Source organism: Bos mutus, chromosome 12, assembly GCF_027580195.1.
Source record: "Bos mutus isolate GX-2022 chromosome 12, NWIPB_WYAK_1.1, whole genome shotgun sequence".
NCBI lineage: Eukaryota > Metazoa > Chordata > Mammalia > Artiodactyla > Bovidae > Bos > Bos mutus.
The window spans coordinates 24,560,724-24,576,461 of NC_091628.1; the positions used below are offsets into that span (position 1 = coordinate 24,560,724).

Genomic DNA, 15,738 nt, shown 5'->3' on the forward strand with positions numbered 1-15,738 from the left:
CAACTTTTTCACTCTCCTCTTTCACTTTCATCAAGAGACTCTTTAGTTCTTTGCTTTCTGCCATAAGGGTGGTGTCATCTGCATATCTGAGGTTATTGATATTTCTCCCGGCAATCTTGATTCCAGCTTGTGCTTCGTGCAGCCCAGCATTTCTCATGATGTACTCTGTATATAAGTTAAATAAGCAGGGTGACAATATATAGCCTTGATGTACTCCTTTTCCTATTGGAACCAGTCTGTTGTTCCATGTCCAGTTCTAACTGTTGCTTCCTGACCTGCATACAGGTTTCTCAACAGGCAGGTCAGGTTAGCTCACTATTAAACATATGAAATGTTCACCATCAGTCCTTCTGCCAAAGATTGCCCAGTCAAGTCTTGGTTGGATAATGCTCATCCCCTATTAGACTTCTCAAGAATGGTGTACTTAAAACTATTTATTTTTTGGACACATGTATATGTATGGCTGAGTCCCATTGCTGTTCACTTGAAACTGTCACAGCATTGTTCATTGGCTGTACCCCAATACAAAATAAAAGATTCTTTAAAAAAAAAAAAAAGAACTAAGTCAAAAGAAGCAAAAAAAAAAAAACAAAACCCGGTTTTACTAACACATGAAGGATTACTTAGCTCGATAAAAAAATTCTTGATTTGTACTTTTCTTTACAAAATTGTGGTAAAATACCTGTAATACAGAATTCACCATCCTACCCATTTCTAAGTGTGCGCTTTGGTAGTGTTAGATATATTCTTACCGTTGTGCAACTAATCTTCAGAACTCTCTCATCTTGCAAAACTAAAATGGTATACCCATTAAGGAATTCCCTATTTCCCCCTCCTCCTAGCCTACTTTTTGTTTCTATGGGTTTGACTACTCCAGGCACCTCATAGGTGAAATTTTACAGTATTTGTCTGTTTGTGACTGACCTATTTCATTTAGCATAATATCCAAAAGGTTCATCCATGTTGTAGTGTGTGTCAGAATTTCCCTTCTAAGACTGAGTAGTATTTGATTTATATATCACATTGTTTATCCATTAATCCATTGATGGACATTTGGGTTGCTTCCACTTTTGATGGAAGTCTGAGTTACTTTTTTTTTTTTTTTTAGTGAATTTTGCTTTAGGTGTGAAGTGTTAAGAACTCCTCTCTGGCTTCTCTGCCCAAAAGAATCCATTTTAAATCTATGATCCATTTTCAGTTAATTTCGTATAAGGTGTGAGACACTGGTCCGGGTTCATTTATGGGGGAAAACTGTTGGCCATTTGCTCCAGCGCCATTTGTTATAAAAGCCATCCTTCTCAGTTGAATTACTTTTGCACCTTTGTCAGAGATCATAGTAAATCTTAAAATCAAAGGGAAAATCCTCTCGTGTTCTTCTTTTTCAAAATTGTTTAGCTATTCTAGATCCTTTGCTTTTCCTTGTAAATTTTGGAATCACCTTGTCTATATCTCCAAAAAAACCTTGCTGGGATTTTTAAAGGAATTGAGTTTAAACCTATAGGTCATCTTGGGAGAGGTTTACCATGTTTATGCGAGTTTTCTAGTTCATGAATATGGTATGTCTCTAGGCTAAAATCAGCTAGTTTTCAGCATGCAAGTCCTGTATGTGTATTATAGACTTACACCTAAGTTTTGTTTTTGTGCTTTATCCATTTGGTGGGGAGCGGGGGGGGCGGGAATTGTTAATGGTACTGTTTTTCATTTTCTACATGTTTATCACTAGTATGCACAATTGGTGTTGACCTTGTGTTCTGTGATCTTACTGACCTCACTTATTCTGTTTTTTCTGTAGATTGCTTAGGGATTTTTTTCTTTCCAGTAATAGTCCTGCCATTTGCAAATAAGAATGGGTTTTTTTCCCTTTATTATCTGTCTGTCTGTTTCCTTTTCTTGATCTAATTTGCTCACTAGAAACTAGTATTGTGTTCAAAGAGTGTTTTAAGCTTTTTAAAAAACGTTTTGATGAAGCTTTATAGAAGCAATATCAAAAAAACAAGCAGCCCTATCAAAAAATGAGCAGACCTAAATAGACATATGTACAACAAAGATGTACAGGTGACCAACAGGCAGATGAAAAGATGCTCTTAACATTGCTAATGATTAGAGAAATGCAAATCAAAACCACAATGAGGTATCACTTTACATCGGTCAGAATGTTCATCATCAAAAAGTCTACAAATAATGCTGGAGAGGCTGTGGAGAAAAGGGAGCCTTTGTGCACTGTTGGTGGGAATGTAAATTGGTGCAGCCACTGAGTTACTTTGCTGTACACCTGAAACTAACACAGTATTGCAAATCAGCTATACCTCAAAAAAAGATAGTTCTGATGAAGCTTTCTAGATGCCTTAGTAATTATTAATACAGCATCAAATAACCAGTTCAGTTCAGTCGCTCAGTCATGTCTGATTCTTTGTGACCCCATGAATCGCAGCACGCCAGGCCTCCCTGTCCATCACCAACTCCCGGAGTTCACTCAGACTCATGTCCATTGAGTCAGTGATGCCATCCAGCCATCTCATCCTCAGTCGTCCCCTTCTCTTCCTGCCCCCAATCCCTCCCAGCATCAGAGTCTTTTCCAATGAGTCAACTCTTTGCTTGAGGTAGCCAATGTACTGGAGTTTCAGCTTTAGCATCAGTCCTTCCAAGGAACACCCAGGACTGATCTCCTTTAGAATGGACTGGTTGGATCTCCTTGCAGTCCAAGGGACTCTTAAGAGTCTTCTCCAACACCACAGTTCAAAAGCATCAATTCTTCGGCACTCAGCTTTCTTCACAGTCCAACTCTCACATCCATACATGACCCCAGGAAAAACCATAGCCTTGACTAAACGGACCTTTGTTGGCCAAGTAATATCCACTTTTTAGTATGCTGTCTAGGTTGGTCATAACTTTCCTTCCAAGGAGTATGTGTCTTTTAATTTCATGGCTGCAGTCACCATCTGCAATGATTTTGGAGCCCCAAGTCTGGCACTGTTTCCACTGTTTCTCCATCTATTTCCCATGAAGTGATGGGACCAGGTGCCATGATCTTTGTTTTCTGAATGTTGAGCTTTAAACCAACTTTTTCACTCTTCTCTTTTACTTTCATCAAGAGGCTTTTTAGTTCCTCTTCACTTTCTGCCATAAGGGTGGTATCATCTGCATATCTGAGGTTATTGATATTTCTCCCGGCAATCTTGATTCCAGCTTGTGCTTCTTCCAGTCCAGCGTTTCTCATGATGTACTCTATATATAAGTTAAATAAGCAGGGTGACAATATGCAGCCTTGACGTACTCCTTTTCCTATTTGGAACCAGTCTGTTGTTCCATGTCCAGTTCTAACTGTTGCTTCCTGACCTGCATACAGGTTTCTCAAGAGGCAGGTCAGGTGGTCTGGTACTCCCGTCTCTTTCAGAATTTGCCACAGTTTATTGTGATCCACATAGTCAAAGGTTTTGGCATAGTCAGTAAGGCAGAAATAGATGTTTTTCTGGAGCTCTCTTGCTTTTTCGATGATCCAGCAGATGTTGGCAATTTGATCTCTGGTTCCTTTGCCTTTTAACCAATACAGAATCAATTCTGAAAATTAGGTTTCTTGCTTTTGAAATACTGTTTATTCTTGCTAATTCTAAATACCTTTGAAGGCTTTTCCTTGTTACTGTTTTTATAAGACTTAGTCTAATGTTGATTTTTAATACAGGAAAAAATACCAATCCTTCCCACTAACCCAAAATTGGTTTTTTTCTTTTTGTACATGTCATATATTTTTTTTTCTTAATTCAGGGTTCTGAACAAAGTTTGACCAGTCAAGAACAAGCCTTATCTGCTCAGCACGCTGCAGTTATTAACCTTGCCGGAGTAGGAAGTTTTATGCATTCACAGGCAGCTGGTTGGTATCTTCATAATTAAGTAATGTTGAATTTATTAAAAGTATCTCTTGGGATCTCACCACTGAAACTTTTTCATTTTTGCAAGGAAAAACAAGAAAAAATTTCAGTTATATTTAATGTGTGAACTATTGAGACACAGATATTTTTCATTATTTTGATAAAGTGCTTTGACCTACATTATTAATAGCAATTGTTTACCTCGTGCTATATTTTGTTAGCAAAATTTTGTACAATTACCCAACTTAGTAGGATGCTTCCAAGCAGTTGACTCTAGTTTATCATGGTTATCTAGACTGCACTTTTCTAGATTGCAGTTTTTTGTCTCATTCTAGTAGCTTATAGTGCATGAATTAGGACTTAATAGTCTAGTAGCAAAGCTTAAGACAATTGTTAAGAAAAAAAAAAGATATACTAAATGACTGCTCACCACTTCTAGTAATAAATGGTGAATCAAAGATTTACCTTTAGTGAAGATTATCAATTTAAGACAGCAGTTATAAGTTCATATTTAATTAAAATCAGTAAGTCACATATCTGCGGAATCTGAGATAGTGTGTCAAGACTAATGAGTGAACTTGTGAATATTTTGAATTATCACTGGGCTTACTATGAATTCAGTACAATTTCCAGTGTCTGGAATAGCTACATAAGGTTCTAATTTAGAGCTAGTGAATTTCCAAATGGAAATTTATTATTAATAAACCTTTACCCTACAAACTATAAATTTCCTAAAATGGCAGTAGTATAATTTTAATGGAAAGAACGTTTGTTCCAGACTTGCCACTAAATTACCTTGTAGTGAGTCCCTCAGACCATTGAGGCCTGCAGTTTCCTCATCTGTACAGATAGTTGAACTTAACACCTGATCCCACTCAGCTCTAAAAGGTTCACCACCTCTGTTGCTAATAGTGTGGTCTGATAGTCATTGTACTGTCTTCTGGCATTTGTCTACCAGTTTTGTCCTTACGGTAGTTTGGGTTTCTCCCACTGCATTTCCTACTTGACTGGTTGTATTTTAAACTTGGCATAGTCAGCATTTTGCTAGAAAGCCTTCTCAGGGAAATGGCAGCGAGATGCAGGAAGAGAGAGGGCACAGTGCTCCGGCCACATGCCCTCCCCTCTTCGTGTCCAGGAAGTCCTGCAGGCAGTGGTTCCCCTCAACTAACAGGATACTGTACTAAATTTATTCTGAAATGTCTGTGATTTGATACTTAAGATTAATCATACTGATACTTTTCTGTTTCATTTTCTGTGTTGTCCTTTTCTAACCCTGGTAGCCTTCAAACTTTCTGACTGGCCTGCTTTCCCCTTCTCCTCTCTGTAGTGTTGTCTCAGCTTGGCTCTGCCGAGAACAGACCTGAGCAAAGCCTTCCTCAGCAGAGACTCCAGCTCTCCTCTGCCTTTCAACAGCAGCAGCAACAGATCCAAGTAATCCAGCAACTTCACTCTGCTTACATTTTTAAAGACACTTTGCTCCAAAAGTACTTCAAAATACCTTACTTCAGTTTTATGTTACTGTCTTTTGAGACTATACAGTAATTGGTAAATAATTTAGCAAATTTATTTAAAAGTCTGACAACTTTAGCAAGTCAACTTGGAGCACTACATCTATTCTGTACATTTAAGTCATACTCTCTGCCTAATTTAAAATCTTTCTTGACGTGCTGGTGGCACATTAACATACATTTTTAGATTCCTTTATATTTTGAAATAGTCATTTGTAAGTGCCAATGGTTAACTCCTTAATACTGTATTGCAGAAAAAGGCAAGTATACCAGTGTTCCTATTTGTAAATTGTCCTACCTGTTTTAGAAAGGTGTTATTCCATTCTTAGGAAGTCAGAATAGTATACTTGACTATCTTTAATTTGCAGGGTGGTTTTATACTGCTATAAACTATCATACAACACAATGGTAACTGAAGTTGCTGAGTTACTGCAATATAGACTGGCCAGGCAAAGTAACAGAGCTTCTTCTCAAGTTTAAAAGCCCTGTCTTTAAAGCCCTCAGCAGGCTTCTGTACCACTGGTGCTGTTTGACTGTGCATTGTCTCGACGTGGTATAGTCCCTTTTTGTTATCTTGGTGCTCTCTCCCTTTCAGTTTTGTTCTCATCACTCTCAGGAAAATCATCTTTCCATACCTACCTACGTTTAACCTAACTAGATTTTTTTCCCTCTCTTTGCAGCAGTTACGATTCTTGCAGCATCAAATGGCTATGGCAGCAGCAGCAGCACAAACAGCTCAGCTACATCGTCATCGGCATACAGGCAGCCAGTCAAAAAGTAAAATGAAGAGAGGCACGTCAACCACTCCAAAATTCTGAGTCTTGAATAGTTTTCCTTTTTAAAAACATAAGAGCATTGAATCAAAAGGATTCGGAGTTTCTACTTCATTTTTGTTTTTTAAAATGTGTCAGTATTTTACATTGTTAGACATACAAACTTTATACAGAAATTTGATTTTTAAATAAAAACAAATAATTTTTAAATAAAAACAGGGAAATGGTTTAACAAACCATTAGGGTTGGTTTGCCTAAGTCATTGTTTCTTAAAAATGGTTTCACGGTACATAATACAGAAGTGACCTGAGAAATACTAGAAACATCTTTCAAAAGAATGTAGTTTGGTATTTATTTAGTATAAAAGGTTTGTGCACAGTGTAACAAATACAGTTTTTATAAATCTGTTTTGAAAACGTGGTTGCTCATTTGGGTTTCATACTCTTAAATACTTCATCCATCAGTTTTTTTACTTCTTTGTGTCTTGTAACTGCTCGGCTCATACAGTCTTGAAGTTTAGCTCCTGTCAGTCCACTTCCACCTGAAAAATTGTGCCAACACTTAATTCTTACATGACCTATATCATGTCAAGTTACAAAACAAAATTTGAATAATATAAACCAGTGATATGGTCTCAAGATTTGTAGGTATGTATTAACAAGACCTCCTGAAGTTTAAGAACCACTAACATATAAGATGCAAGGCATCTTGAGTAAATAAAACATCCCACATTCCATTTGGCCCTCCCTAATGTAAGGAAGCTCACTCTGGGTTTTCATCTACATGTTTAGTACTGAGATGGAAGAAAAGTGCGTGCCTGGTTTGTGAAGACAACAGAGCCTGCCTTCCTCGTCCATTACAACTGTTAGGGTTCCAGTTGCCAGATGTTCCTCCTCCTCAGTAGGATCAACTATAAGCAGAGTGCTATTTTAAAAATAAAAAGGTATACATTATCAACCCATTAGACACATTTTATGTTAGAAAAGTAAGTTAAACTTACTACCTGCATTTTAGCTTAGATGGGAGCTAGACAGAACCGGTAGAAACCAGAAAAGCTAGTAGCAAGCTGAAAATTGTACTTGTAAGAATCTTTGCCCTTCAGTTAAATACACAACCTTTTGATTAACTTACTCATCAAACACAGCAAAGGAAGTTGCAACTGGATGAGTTCTAATATTCAAATAACTTTTCTTCTTTAAATTAACTTCTGCTAAAGCAGTTTCTTCATTTATAGTAACTTCAGGCAACTGTACTACAAAAAGGCAAATATGTTAAGTCAGTTTCTCACTCCAGTTAAACAGGGCATTCTATGCTTGATTAATTCACTTTTCCCTCTGTTTAAACTTGTCCAGAAGTATTTTTTGTTTTAAACTTTATTTTGTATTGAGGTATAGGAGGGCACGGCAACCCTCTCCAGTATTCTTGCCTGGAGAATCCCAGAGGAGCCTGGCGGGCTGCAGTCCAAAGGGCTGCACAGAGTTGGACACGACTGAAGAGACTTAGCACTCACACTCACACAGCCAATTAACAAACAATGTTGGCACAGTTTCAGGTGAACAGGGAAGGGACTCGGCCATACATATACATGTATCCATTCTCCCCCAAATCCCCTCCCAGCCAGGCTTCCACATTAATACTGAGCAGAGTTCCATATGCTATACAGTAGCAGAAGTATTACTTAACAAAGCAAATATGGTGGATACAAACATTGTTTTTCTTTAATTTAGAAACATGTGGATAGATAAATCCTCACAAAAACCTTTAGAAAATTTTACCAAAACAGAACACTGGCATTTAAGTAGGAATATTCCCTTTTATTAAAGTTGCTTACCATTTTTTAAAGCTGCTAACAAAGCAAAGGTACAAGCATCCAAAATGTTTCCATCATGGTTGAGGCAAATGAGATCACAGTACAAAACCCAAGCAAGCTAAAACGGAGTTGACAAAGAAATTAAAGCTTTCTGATGGGTATAATGTGGTATTTGTTTCTACTCACAAACCACATCCTTGGTTAAACAATCAACTTTTGAAGCAAAAACTTAAATTAACCTTTATAAAGTAAAAAAGTGAGCAAGTTTGGTAAAAGCTGGCTTCTAACTATCAAAAGCTGACAAGTGAACATCTCCATTTCCCCTCAAGGGAGCTACAGATGTAGGAGGAATTTCCATTCTTACTGCTAAATTAGCAGATGAGGGAATTGCTTCTGAAAAGCTCAAATGAGACTCAAAATGTGTTCTACCACAGAAACCTTAATACATGAAATTTTTAGGTCTCACACTGCTTAATATAATCAAATATGAAAAGCCTCTAGGTACTTGTCAATGTAGTTCAAAGTTTTCAGACAGACTTGAAATTTATAATGTGGATTCACCTTAAACATGTTAGCTGATCAGATATTAACCATCTGCTGGAAAAAAATTTTAAATGACTGCATTATTAGTTGAAAAAAGATTACATCAGCTTAAAAGATAGTTTCTAGCCAGGCAATGAAGTAAACAAAATTTACTGAGTTTTTTGGTGAACTATAGATAGTTACAGAGTAGGAGTGATTTTTTTTTCTTTAATTCCATCTAGAAACAAGATATCTGTATTTAAGGCTTCAGTGTTTTTTATATTTTCCCCACCCCAAAAAACACTTCAGAATTAATAAAAGCTCACAGCTTCTTTACTCCCTCTTACCTTTCCTGAAGAGATGCATAAGTCTTCTTTCTGAATTATCTGTGAACTTGATTTAAAGACAGAGCACAGTAAACAAAAGTTCAAAAACTCTAAAGTGAATGACAGTCAAACTTTACCACGATAATCTTACTTTTCAATGACATCTGCAATGAACTGGCTGGCCACTTGGGCCTCTTCTCCAGGAGGGCCAGACCGAAATCTCGAGGAACACAGAGGTGATAGATCCACATTAGGAACTGAAAGAAACACTGCAGCTGTGAACCAAATTTCACCTCTGGTTTAGTTTCAAAGGTGTTATCCACTGCAAAGGCAAGTGGAAAGCATATAACACATCAATTACATTCTTTTCCATTTTTCGTGAAAATCTTGCTGCTGCTGCTGCTGCTAAGTAGCTTCAGTCGTGTCCGACTCTGTGTGACCCCATAGACGGCAGCCCACCAGGCTCCTCTGTCCCTGGGATTCTCCAGGCAAGAATACTGGAGTGGGTTGCCATTTCCTTCTCCACGTGAAAATCTTAGGCTTAGATAAAATTTATATTTTTTTTGACTTTTTCTGCACAAAAAAATACACTACCACACAGCACCCCAAGCATCTATTTAAGACTTCCTTCAATTGTAAATTATTCACAAAAGTTTTTAGGTTTCTTTCAAAGTACCCCAATCTGGAACAGTATATAGCCTCACTAATCATACCAGCTGTTCTGCATTAAAATGTTGGTTCCCACCATAAAGAAAAGATGGTCCAAGTTAAGAAAAAGAAAATCATAGTGGTATAAAGTAAGTTTACGGAAATAGAAAAGTTCGCAATTACACCCCTTTGCCTAAGAGTCAAAGGTTGATGCTTGATGACACCTGTATAAACTGATCAAACAAGTTTGACAAAGGTATTTACAAAATTCTGTACCTTGCTGTTGTACTATCTTCTTTTAACAATTTCAATATTTAACAGGATTATTTAATTTACACTATCTTCTAACATACATACATTAAACTTTTCAGGTCTGAAGCTTCTGAATAATTTTCAATTCACCCACTAAGATTTAACTATAATAGTAATAAAGTATTTATTAAAAAATTACAAAACCATTTAACTTACCAACATATCCTTTATCAGGGGCATCTGTTGGTGGTGCTCCAAATTCCTAGAAGCATATAAACGTTTCCATGTGAAAGAAGCTACTAGAAAATTGTGAAGACAGCAATCAGTCAAGGAAGGCTCTACCAAAGACCATCTTAGCTAGTTGGCAACATCACGAGCATCCACTGTGCCTGGGAAGGTGGGTCAGGGGCTCTGGAGACATCACCACCACTCGCACTAGCTCCGCAAGGCAAGAAGGCAGTATGGCAAAGCTGACTAGTGCACCTCAGCAAAATGACCGGAGGTTCTTAAAAGTTCTGCCCCACCTCTCTTCTCCCTACTCAGTAGCCAAGAATCTGAATTTAAACCCCAACCTCAAATGAGACAATATTAAGCCCCTAACCTGGCAAGTCTTGTGAAATGTCACCCCACCTTTATTGGGGAAGAATCTCAACTTAGCCTGAGTAACTCAGAGCTCAGTGTAGTCAAAGCAGAGACTTTGGAGTCAGCTTAAACTGAAGTATCTGGAGAGAAAAATTTCCAGTGACTCTTCAGAGGATTGAGTTCAATTCAGTCGCTCGGTCGTGTCCGACTCTGCGACCCCATGAATCACAGCATGCCAGGCCTCCTTGTCCATCACCAACTCCCAGAGTTTACCCAAACTCATGTCCATCAAGTTGTTGATGCCATCCAGCCATCTCATTCTCAGTCGTCCCCCTTCTCCTCCTCCGCCCAATTCCTCCCAGCATGAGGGTCTTTTCCAGTAAGTCAACTCTTCGCTTGAGGTGGCCAAAGTACTGGAGTTTCAGCTTAAGCATAAGTCCTTCCAGTGAACACCCAGGACTAATCTCCTTTAGGATGGACTGGTTGGATCTCCTTGCAGTCCAAGGGACTCTTTTTTTTTTTTAAACTTTACAATATTGTATTAGTTTTGCCAAGTATCGAAATGAATCCACCATGGGTATACCTGCGTTCCCCATCCTGAACCCTCCTCCCTCCCCTACCCTCCCTCTGGGTCGTCCCAGTGCACCAGCCCCAAGCATCCAGTACCGTGCACTGAACCTGGACTGGCGACTCGTTTCATACATGATATTATACATGTTTCAATGCTATTCTCCCAAATCTCCCCACCCTCTCCCTCTCCCACAGAGTCCATAAGACTGATCTATACATCGGTGTCTCTTTTGCTGTCTCGTACACAGGGTTATTGTTACCATCTTTCTAAACTCCATATATATGCGTTAGTATACTGTATTGGTGTTTTTCTTTCTGGCTTACTTCACTCTGTATAGTAGGTTCCAGTTTCATCCATCTCATTAGAACTGATTCAAATGTATTCTTTTTAATGGCTGAGTAATACTCCATTGTGTATATGTACCACAGCTTTCTTATCCATTCATCTGCTGATGGGCATCTAGGTTGCTTCCATGTCCTGGCTATTATAAACAGTGCTGCGATGAACATTGGGGTACACGTGTCTCTTAAGAGTCTTCTCCAACACCACAGTTCAAAAGCATCAATTCTTCGGTGCTCAGCCTTCTTCACAGTCCAACTCTTACATCCATATATGACTACTGGAAAAACCATAGCTTTGACTAGACAGACCTTTGTTGGCAAAGTAATGTCTATGCTTTTTTAATCTGCTATCTAGGTTGGTCATAACTTTCCTTCCAAGGAGTAAGCGTCTTTTAATTTCATGGCTGCAGTCACCATCTGCAGTGATTTTGGAGCCCCCAAAAATAAAGTCTGACACTGTTTCCACTCTTTCCCCATCTATTTCCCATGAAGTGATGGGACCAGATGCCATAATCTTAGTTTTCTGAATGTTGAGCTTTAAACCAACTTCTTCACTCTCCTCTTTCACTTTCATCAAGAGGCTTTTTAGTGCCTCTTCACTTTCTGCCATAAGGGTGGTGTCATCTGCATATCTGAGGTTATTGATATTTCTGCCGGCAATCTTGATTCCAGCTTGTGCTTCTTCCAGCCCAGCGTTTCTCGTGATTAAACTGGGCAATTCTGAAAGTACCCAACATAAAGTGCTAGAAACAGCAAGTACTCAGTAAATGGTAGCTCTTACTCCCTCAGACTTTTAAGCAGTTTTCTACCCATTTGCACAGATTAAATGCCATCACTGTATAAAAATGTGTCACCAAAAACCTCTTAAAATTTCTCAAATTACAACCAAATTCTATAAAAATTAAAGGCAGTGAGGATTTTTTAAAAAATTGTTTCATTTCAGCAGATTTGCAAATGTTTACAAATTATAATTAAGTCATTAAACTTGGGCTGTATTACCTAAAACTCAAAGGTGAAAACTTGGGAAATGAAAATAAATACTAAAATACCTGACTGCCTAATCAACAGTAGAATTATAGATGTATATTATAATCTAATGTATATGAAGCTAACTTAGTAACTCAAATCTTGATAATAAGTATATTAAACCTACCGCTTTAATTCCACAAATTACTGTAGTATTTCCCAGCTTCACTAAAGCAGAACCATCTGCGGTACCAATCGAACCTGAAAAGTATTTTAAAAAAATGAAAAAGTTTTCTTCTTTTACGTATGATTTTTGTCTCTAAATATCTAAGTTGTCCATGAAAATGTACTCCTTCCTTGAGTCTTTGTAAAATTACAGTTGACCCTTGAACAACATGGGCTTGAACTATACTGGTCCACTTATACAAAGATTATTTTCAATAAATACTTCCATAGTACTACATGATCCACAGTTGGTTGAATCTAAGGATGCTGAACCTTGGATATGGAGTGCCAATCCATAACAGTAAGATTATACTCGGATTTTCAACTCTGTGAAGGCCGGTGCTCCTAACCCTCTCAGTGTTCAAGGGTCAACCAAATTGTTTTAGGATTATTATTCATTTTCTTGATTTTGAGTGAGTCATTTGTCATTCAATCACAGGGCTGTTATAAAAATTAAAATCTCTTGATAGAAAAATCACTGTGATCCCTTACACATGGTAGAATTTATCTGAAATACTGTTTAAATGGCTCAGAGGCTAAAACCTGGGAATGTCATATGGGTAAAATTGGAAAATTCCATGTTTGCAACAGAAGATTTAATAAGTGTAAGGTATAGAAGGAAACCAAACCTTACAACTTTTGAAGGAAGGGGGGAAAACACTTCAGAGTTACTTTAAATTTAACATGAACATAAAAACTGAAAGGATGTGCTTAGTTGCTCAGTCGTATGCGACTCTTTTGTGACCCCATGCACTGTAGCCTGCCAGGGTCCTCTGTCTATAGGATTTTTCAGGCAAGAATACTGGAGTGGGTTGCTATCTCCTTCCCCTGGAGATCTTCCCCACCCAAGGATTGAACCTGTCTCCTGCACTGCAGATAGATTCTTTATGCACTGAGACATTTGGGAAGCCCACTAGTGAGAGGAGAGTGAGTTAAAAAAAACTCTACAAATAAAAACTTGCTATTAAGAAAAAAGATTCTATTTTCAGAACTGAAGCAACTTCAACATTCTCTTTTAGAATTCAATGTACTCTCACCTACGTTGACAGTTGTGGTTCTGAATTCACCAAGTTCTCTTCCATCAGGACGGCAATTCTCTTTCTAAGTAAATATATGAAAGTAGATTACAGCTACATGTATATCTTACACAGACCAGGGAAAACACACTGAACCTCATTAATTCAAATAAATTAATCTGTATTACTTTAAAACTGTCTTTTAAAAACTGAAGTATACTTGACACATTAGATGTATAACATAATGATCAATACTTATGAAAAAAGCATATGATACCATTATCGAAAGGCATCACATAATCACCTTTACTTACCAGAAATCTCCTGTAATACTCCAGAGGTTCCACAGTTCTGAAAGACATGTGAAAAATATGAGATAAATTATAAATCAATATAAATCCAGAAACAATCATCTTAATGGTGGGGTGATGGAGCAGAAATCTCCAAAATTTGTAACTAAGTTTCTGTTATGAATTCTAGTTTATATTGCCACATGTTGCTAATTATAAAAAGTAGCTACCTTTGCAATAACAATCACACTCAAAGACTGACTTTAATTCTGCTTTAAACAAGTATAAGTAAGGAGACCAAAATCCTAGTTCTCTTTAAAAAGATAATTAATCCAGGTGTGCATCACTCACACTTTGATGCAGGAATACTTTGTTAGTAGGAAAAAAAAATTACGTATTTATTTTCACTATTCCCGTGACCTAAATTTAGCATATTCTTCGATTACGAGCATAGGCAATAAACCACTATAATATTAGCCCTACCTGCGACTTTAACAACTACAGATTAAATGTTTTTTTTTTACTTTATAGTTGCCTAAGGTAACTGTAAGGCGTATCATTACTTTGAAATTTCAGGAGTTACTTTAGACTTCCCACTAGGCCTTCTCTAAGAAAGTTAATTTCAAAACAGGTATTTCACTGTGTCAAAAGCCCAGAGTTTATAAAAATACATGGTCGTTTCAATATAACTGGTTTCCTTTGGAATCCTATTTATTTCATCCATTTAAAACTGGACTCAGAATGAAAAGCTATAGCCTTCCCCAGAGAGTAGGACCAAAAACGCTTAAGGAAAACCTAACAAGGCAGAATGCTTTTACACATAAACTACTGGGCAGGGAAAGCAGGGTGCCCTGAGATTTTGACGCAAAGCTTTTTACAAGATTACAAGTGTCAGATATGCAGATGACACCACCCTTATGGCAGAAAGTGAAGAGAACTAAAGAGCCTCTTGATGAAAGTCAAAGTGGAGAGTGAAAAAGTTGGCTTAAAGCTCAACATTTAGCAAACTAAGATCATGGCACCCGGTCCCATCACTTCATGGGAAACAGAAGGGGAAACAGTGGAAACAGTGTCAGACTTTATTTTGGGGGGCTCTAAAATCACTGCAGATGGTGACTGCAGCCATGAAATTAAAAGACGCTTACTCCTTGGAAGGAAAGTTACGACCATCCTAGATAGCATATTCAAAAGCAGAGACATTACAACAAAGGTCCGTCTAGTCAAGGCTATGGTTTTTCCAGTGGTCATGTATGGATGTGAGAGTTGGACTGTGAAGAAAGTTGAGCACTGAAGAATTGATGCTTTTGAACTGTGGTGTTGGAGAAGACTCTTGAGAATCCCTTGGACTGCAAGGAGATCCAATCAGTCCATTCTGAAGGAGATCAGTCCTGGGATTTCTTTGGAAGGAATGATGCTAAAGCTCAAACTCCAGTATTTTGGCTACCTCATGCGAAGAGTTGACTCATTGGAAAAGACTCTGATGCTGGGAGGGATTGGGAGCAGGAGGAGAAGGGGACGACACAGGATGAGATGGCTGGATGGCATCACTGACTCGATGGACGTGAGTCTGAGTGAACTCCGGGAGTTGGTGATGGACAGGGAGGCCTGGCGTGCTGAGATTCATGGGGTCGCAAAGAGTCGGATACGACTGAACGACTGAACTAAACTGAACTGAACTGAACAAGTGTCTCCTGGGCAGCAAAGTCCACTACACACCAAGCCTAGCGTTCGCACCGGGTACCGGCTCAGCACAGTCCTTCCTATCGCCCGCCTCAGTGTGAAGAAGATGCGCCCTTTCCCTTCAGAAAGGGAGACGTTCAGTTCTCCCGCCCAACGTCTGCTTCTGCGGTGGAAACAAATGGGAACCAGGTGGGGTGGCCTCCCGATGAGAAAATCCCAAGGGTAGAGTAGCCACCGACCGGTAGGCTACAAACTCGCGCCCGCCAGCCTACCGCACTCACTTGAACCCAGCCGCCATCTTCCGCCCGCGGATCTGCGCATGTGCCGCGTCTGCGCCTGCGTATCACCGCCGCTCCGGCCCG

The 15,738-nt window shown here is 38.5% G+C and overlaps 2 protein-coding genes across 11 annotated transcripts in view; one reads left to right on the forward strand and one right to left on the reverse strand.

The window, feature by feature from the left end:
- Positions 1-6,383, forward strand: part of SUPT20H (SPT20 homolog, SAGA complex component) — a 39,402-nt gene extending 33,019 nt beyond the window's left edge. For 7 of the 10 annotated variants that reach the window (XM_070380398.1, XM_070380400.1, XM_070380401.1 and 4 more), the window contains 3 exons: positions 3,763-3,868; positions 5,194-5,297; positions 6,055-6,383. In XM_070380398.1, the coding sequence (XP_070236499.1) occupies positions 3,763-3,868; positions 5,194-5,297; positions 6,055-6,192 (348 nt within the window). In that variant the 3' untranslated portion in view covers positions 6,193-6,383. The remainder of the gene's footprint in view (positions 1-3,762; positions 3,869-5,193; positions 5,298-6,054) is intronic. The other 3 variants (XM_070380402.1, XM_070380405.1, XM_005906758.3) reach the window with 1 other exon arrangement.
- Positions 6,384-6,474: 91 nt separating this feature from the next.
- EXOSC8 (exosome component 8) lies at positions 6,475-15,705 on the reverse strand. Its single transcript, XM_005906761.2, has 11 exons — positions 15,658-15,705; positions 13,721-13,757; positions 13,428-13,491; positions 12,353-12,426; positions 9,922-9,967; positions 8,957-9,062; positions 8,827-8,872; positions 7,979-8,075; positions 7,279-7,399; positions 6,965-7,071; positions 6,475-6,688 (listed from the first exon to the last, which is right to left on the reverse strand). Exons 1-11 carry the CDS (start codon positions 15,672-15,674, stop codon positions 6,573-6,575), a joined length of 831 nt encoding a protein of 276 aa, XP_005906823.1. The 5' UTR covers positions 15,675-15,705; the 3' UTR covers positions 6,475-6,572.
- Between the last annotated feature and the right edge of the window lie 33 nt (positions 15,706-15,738).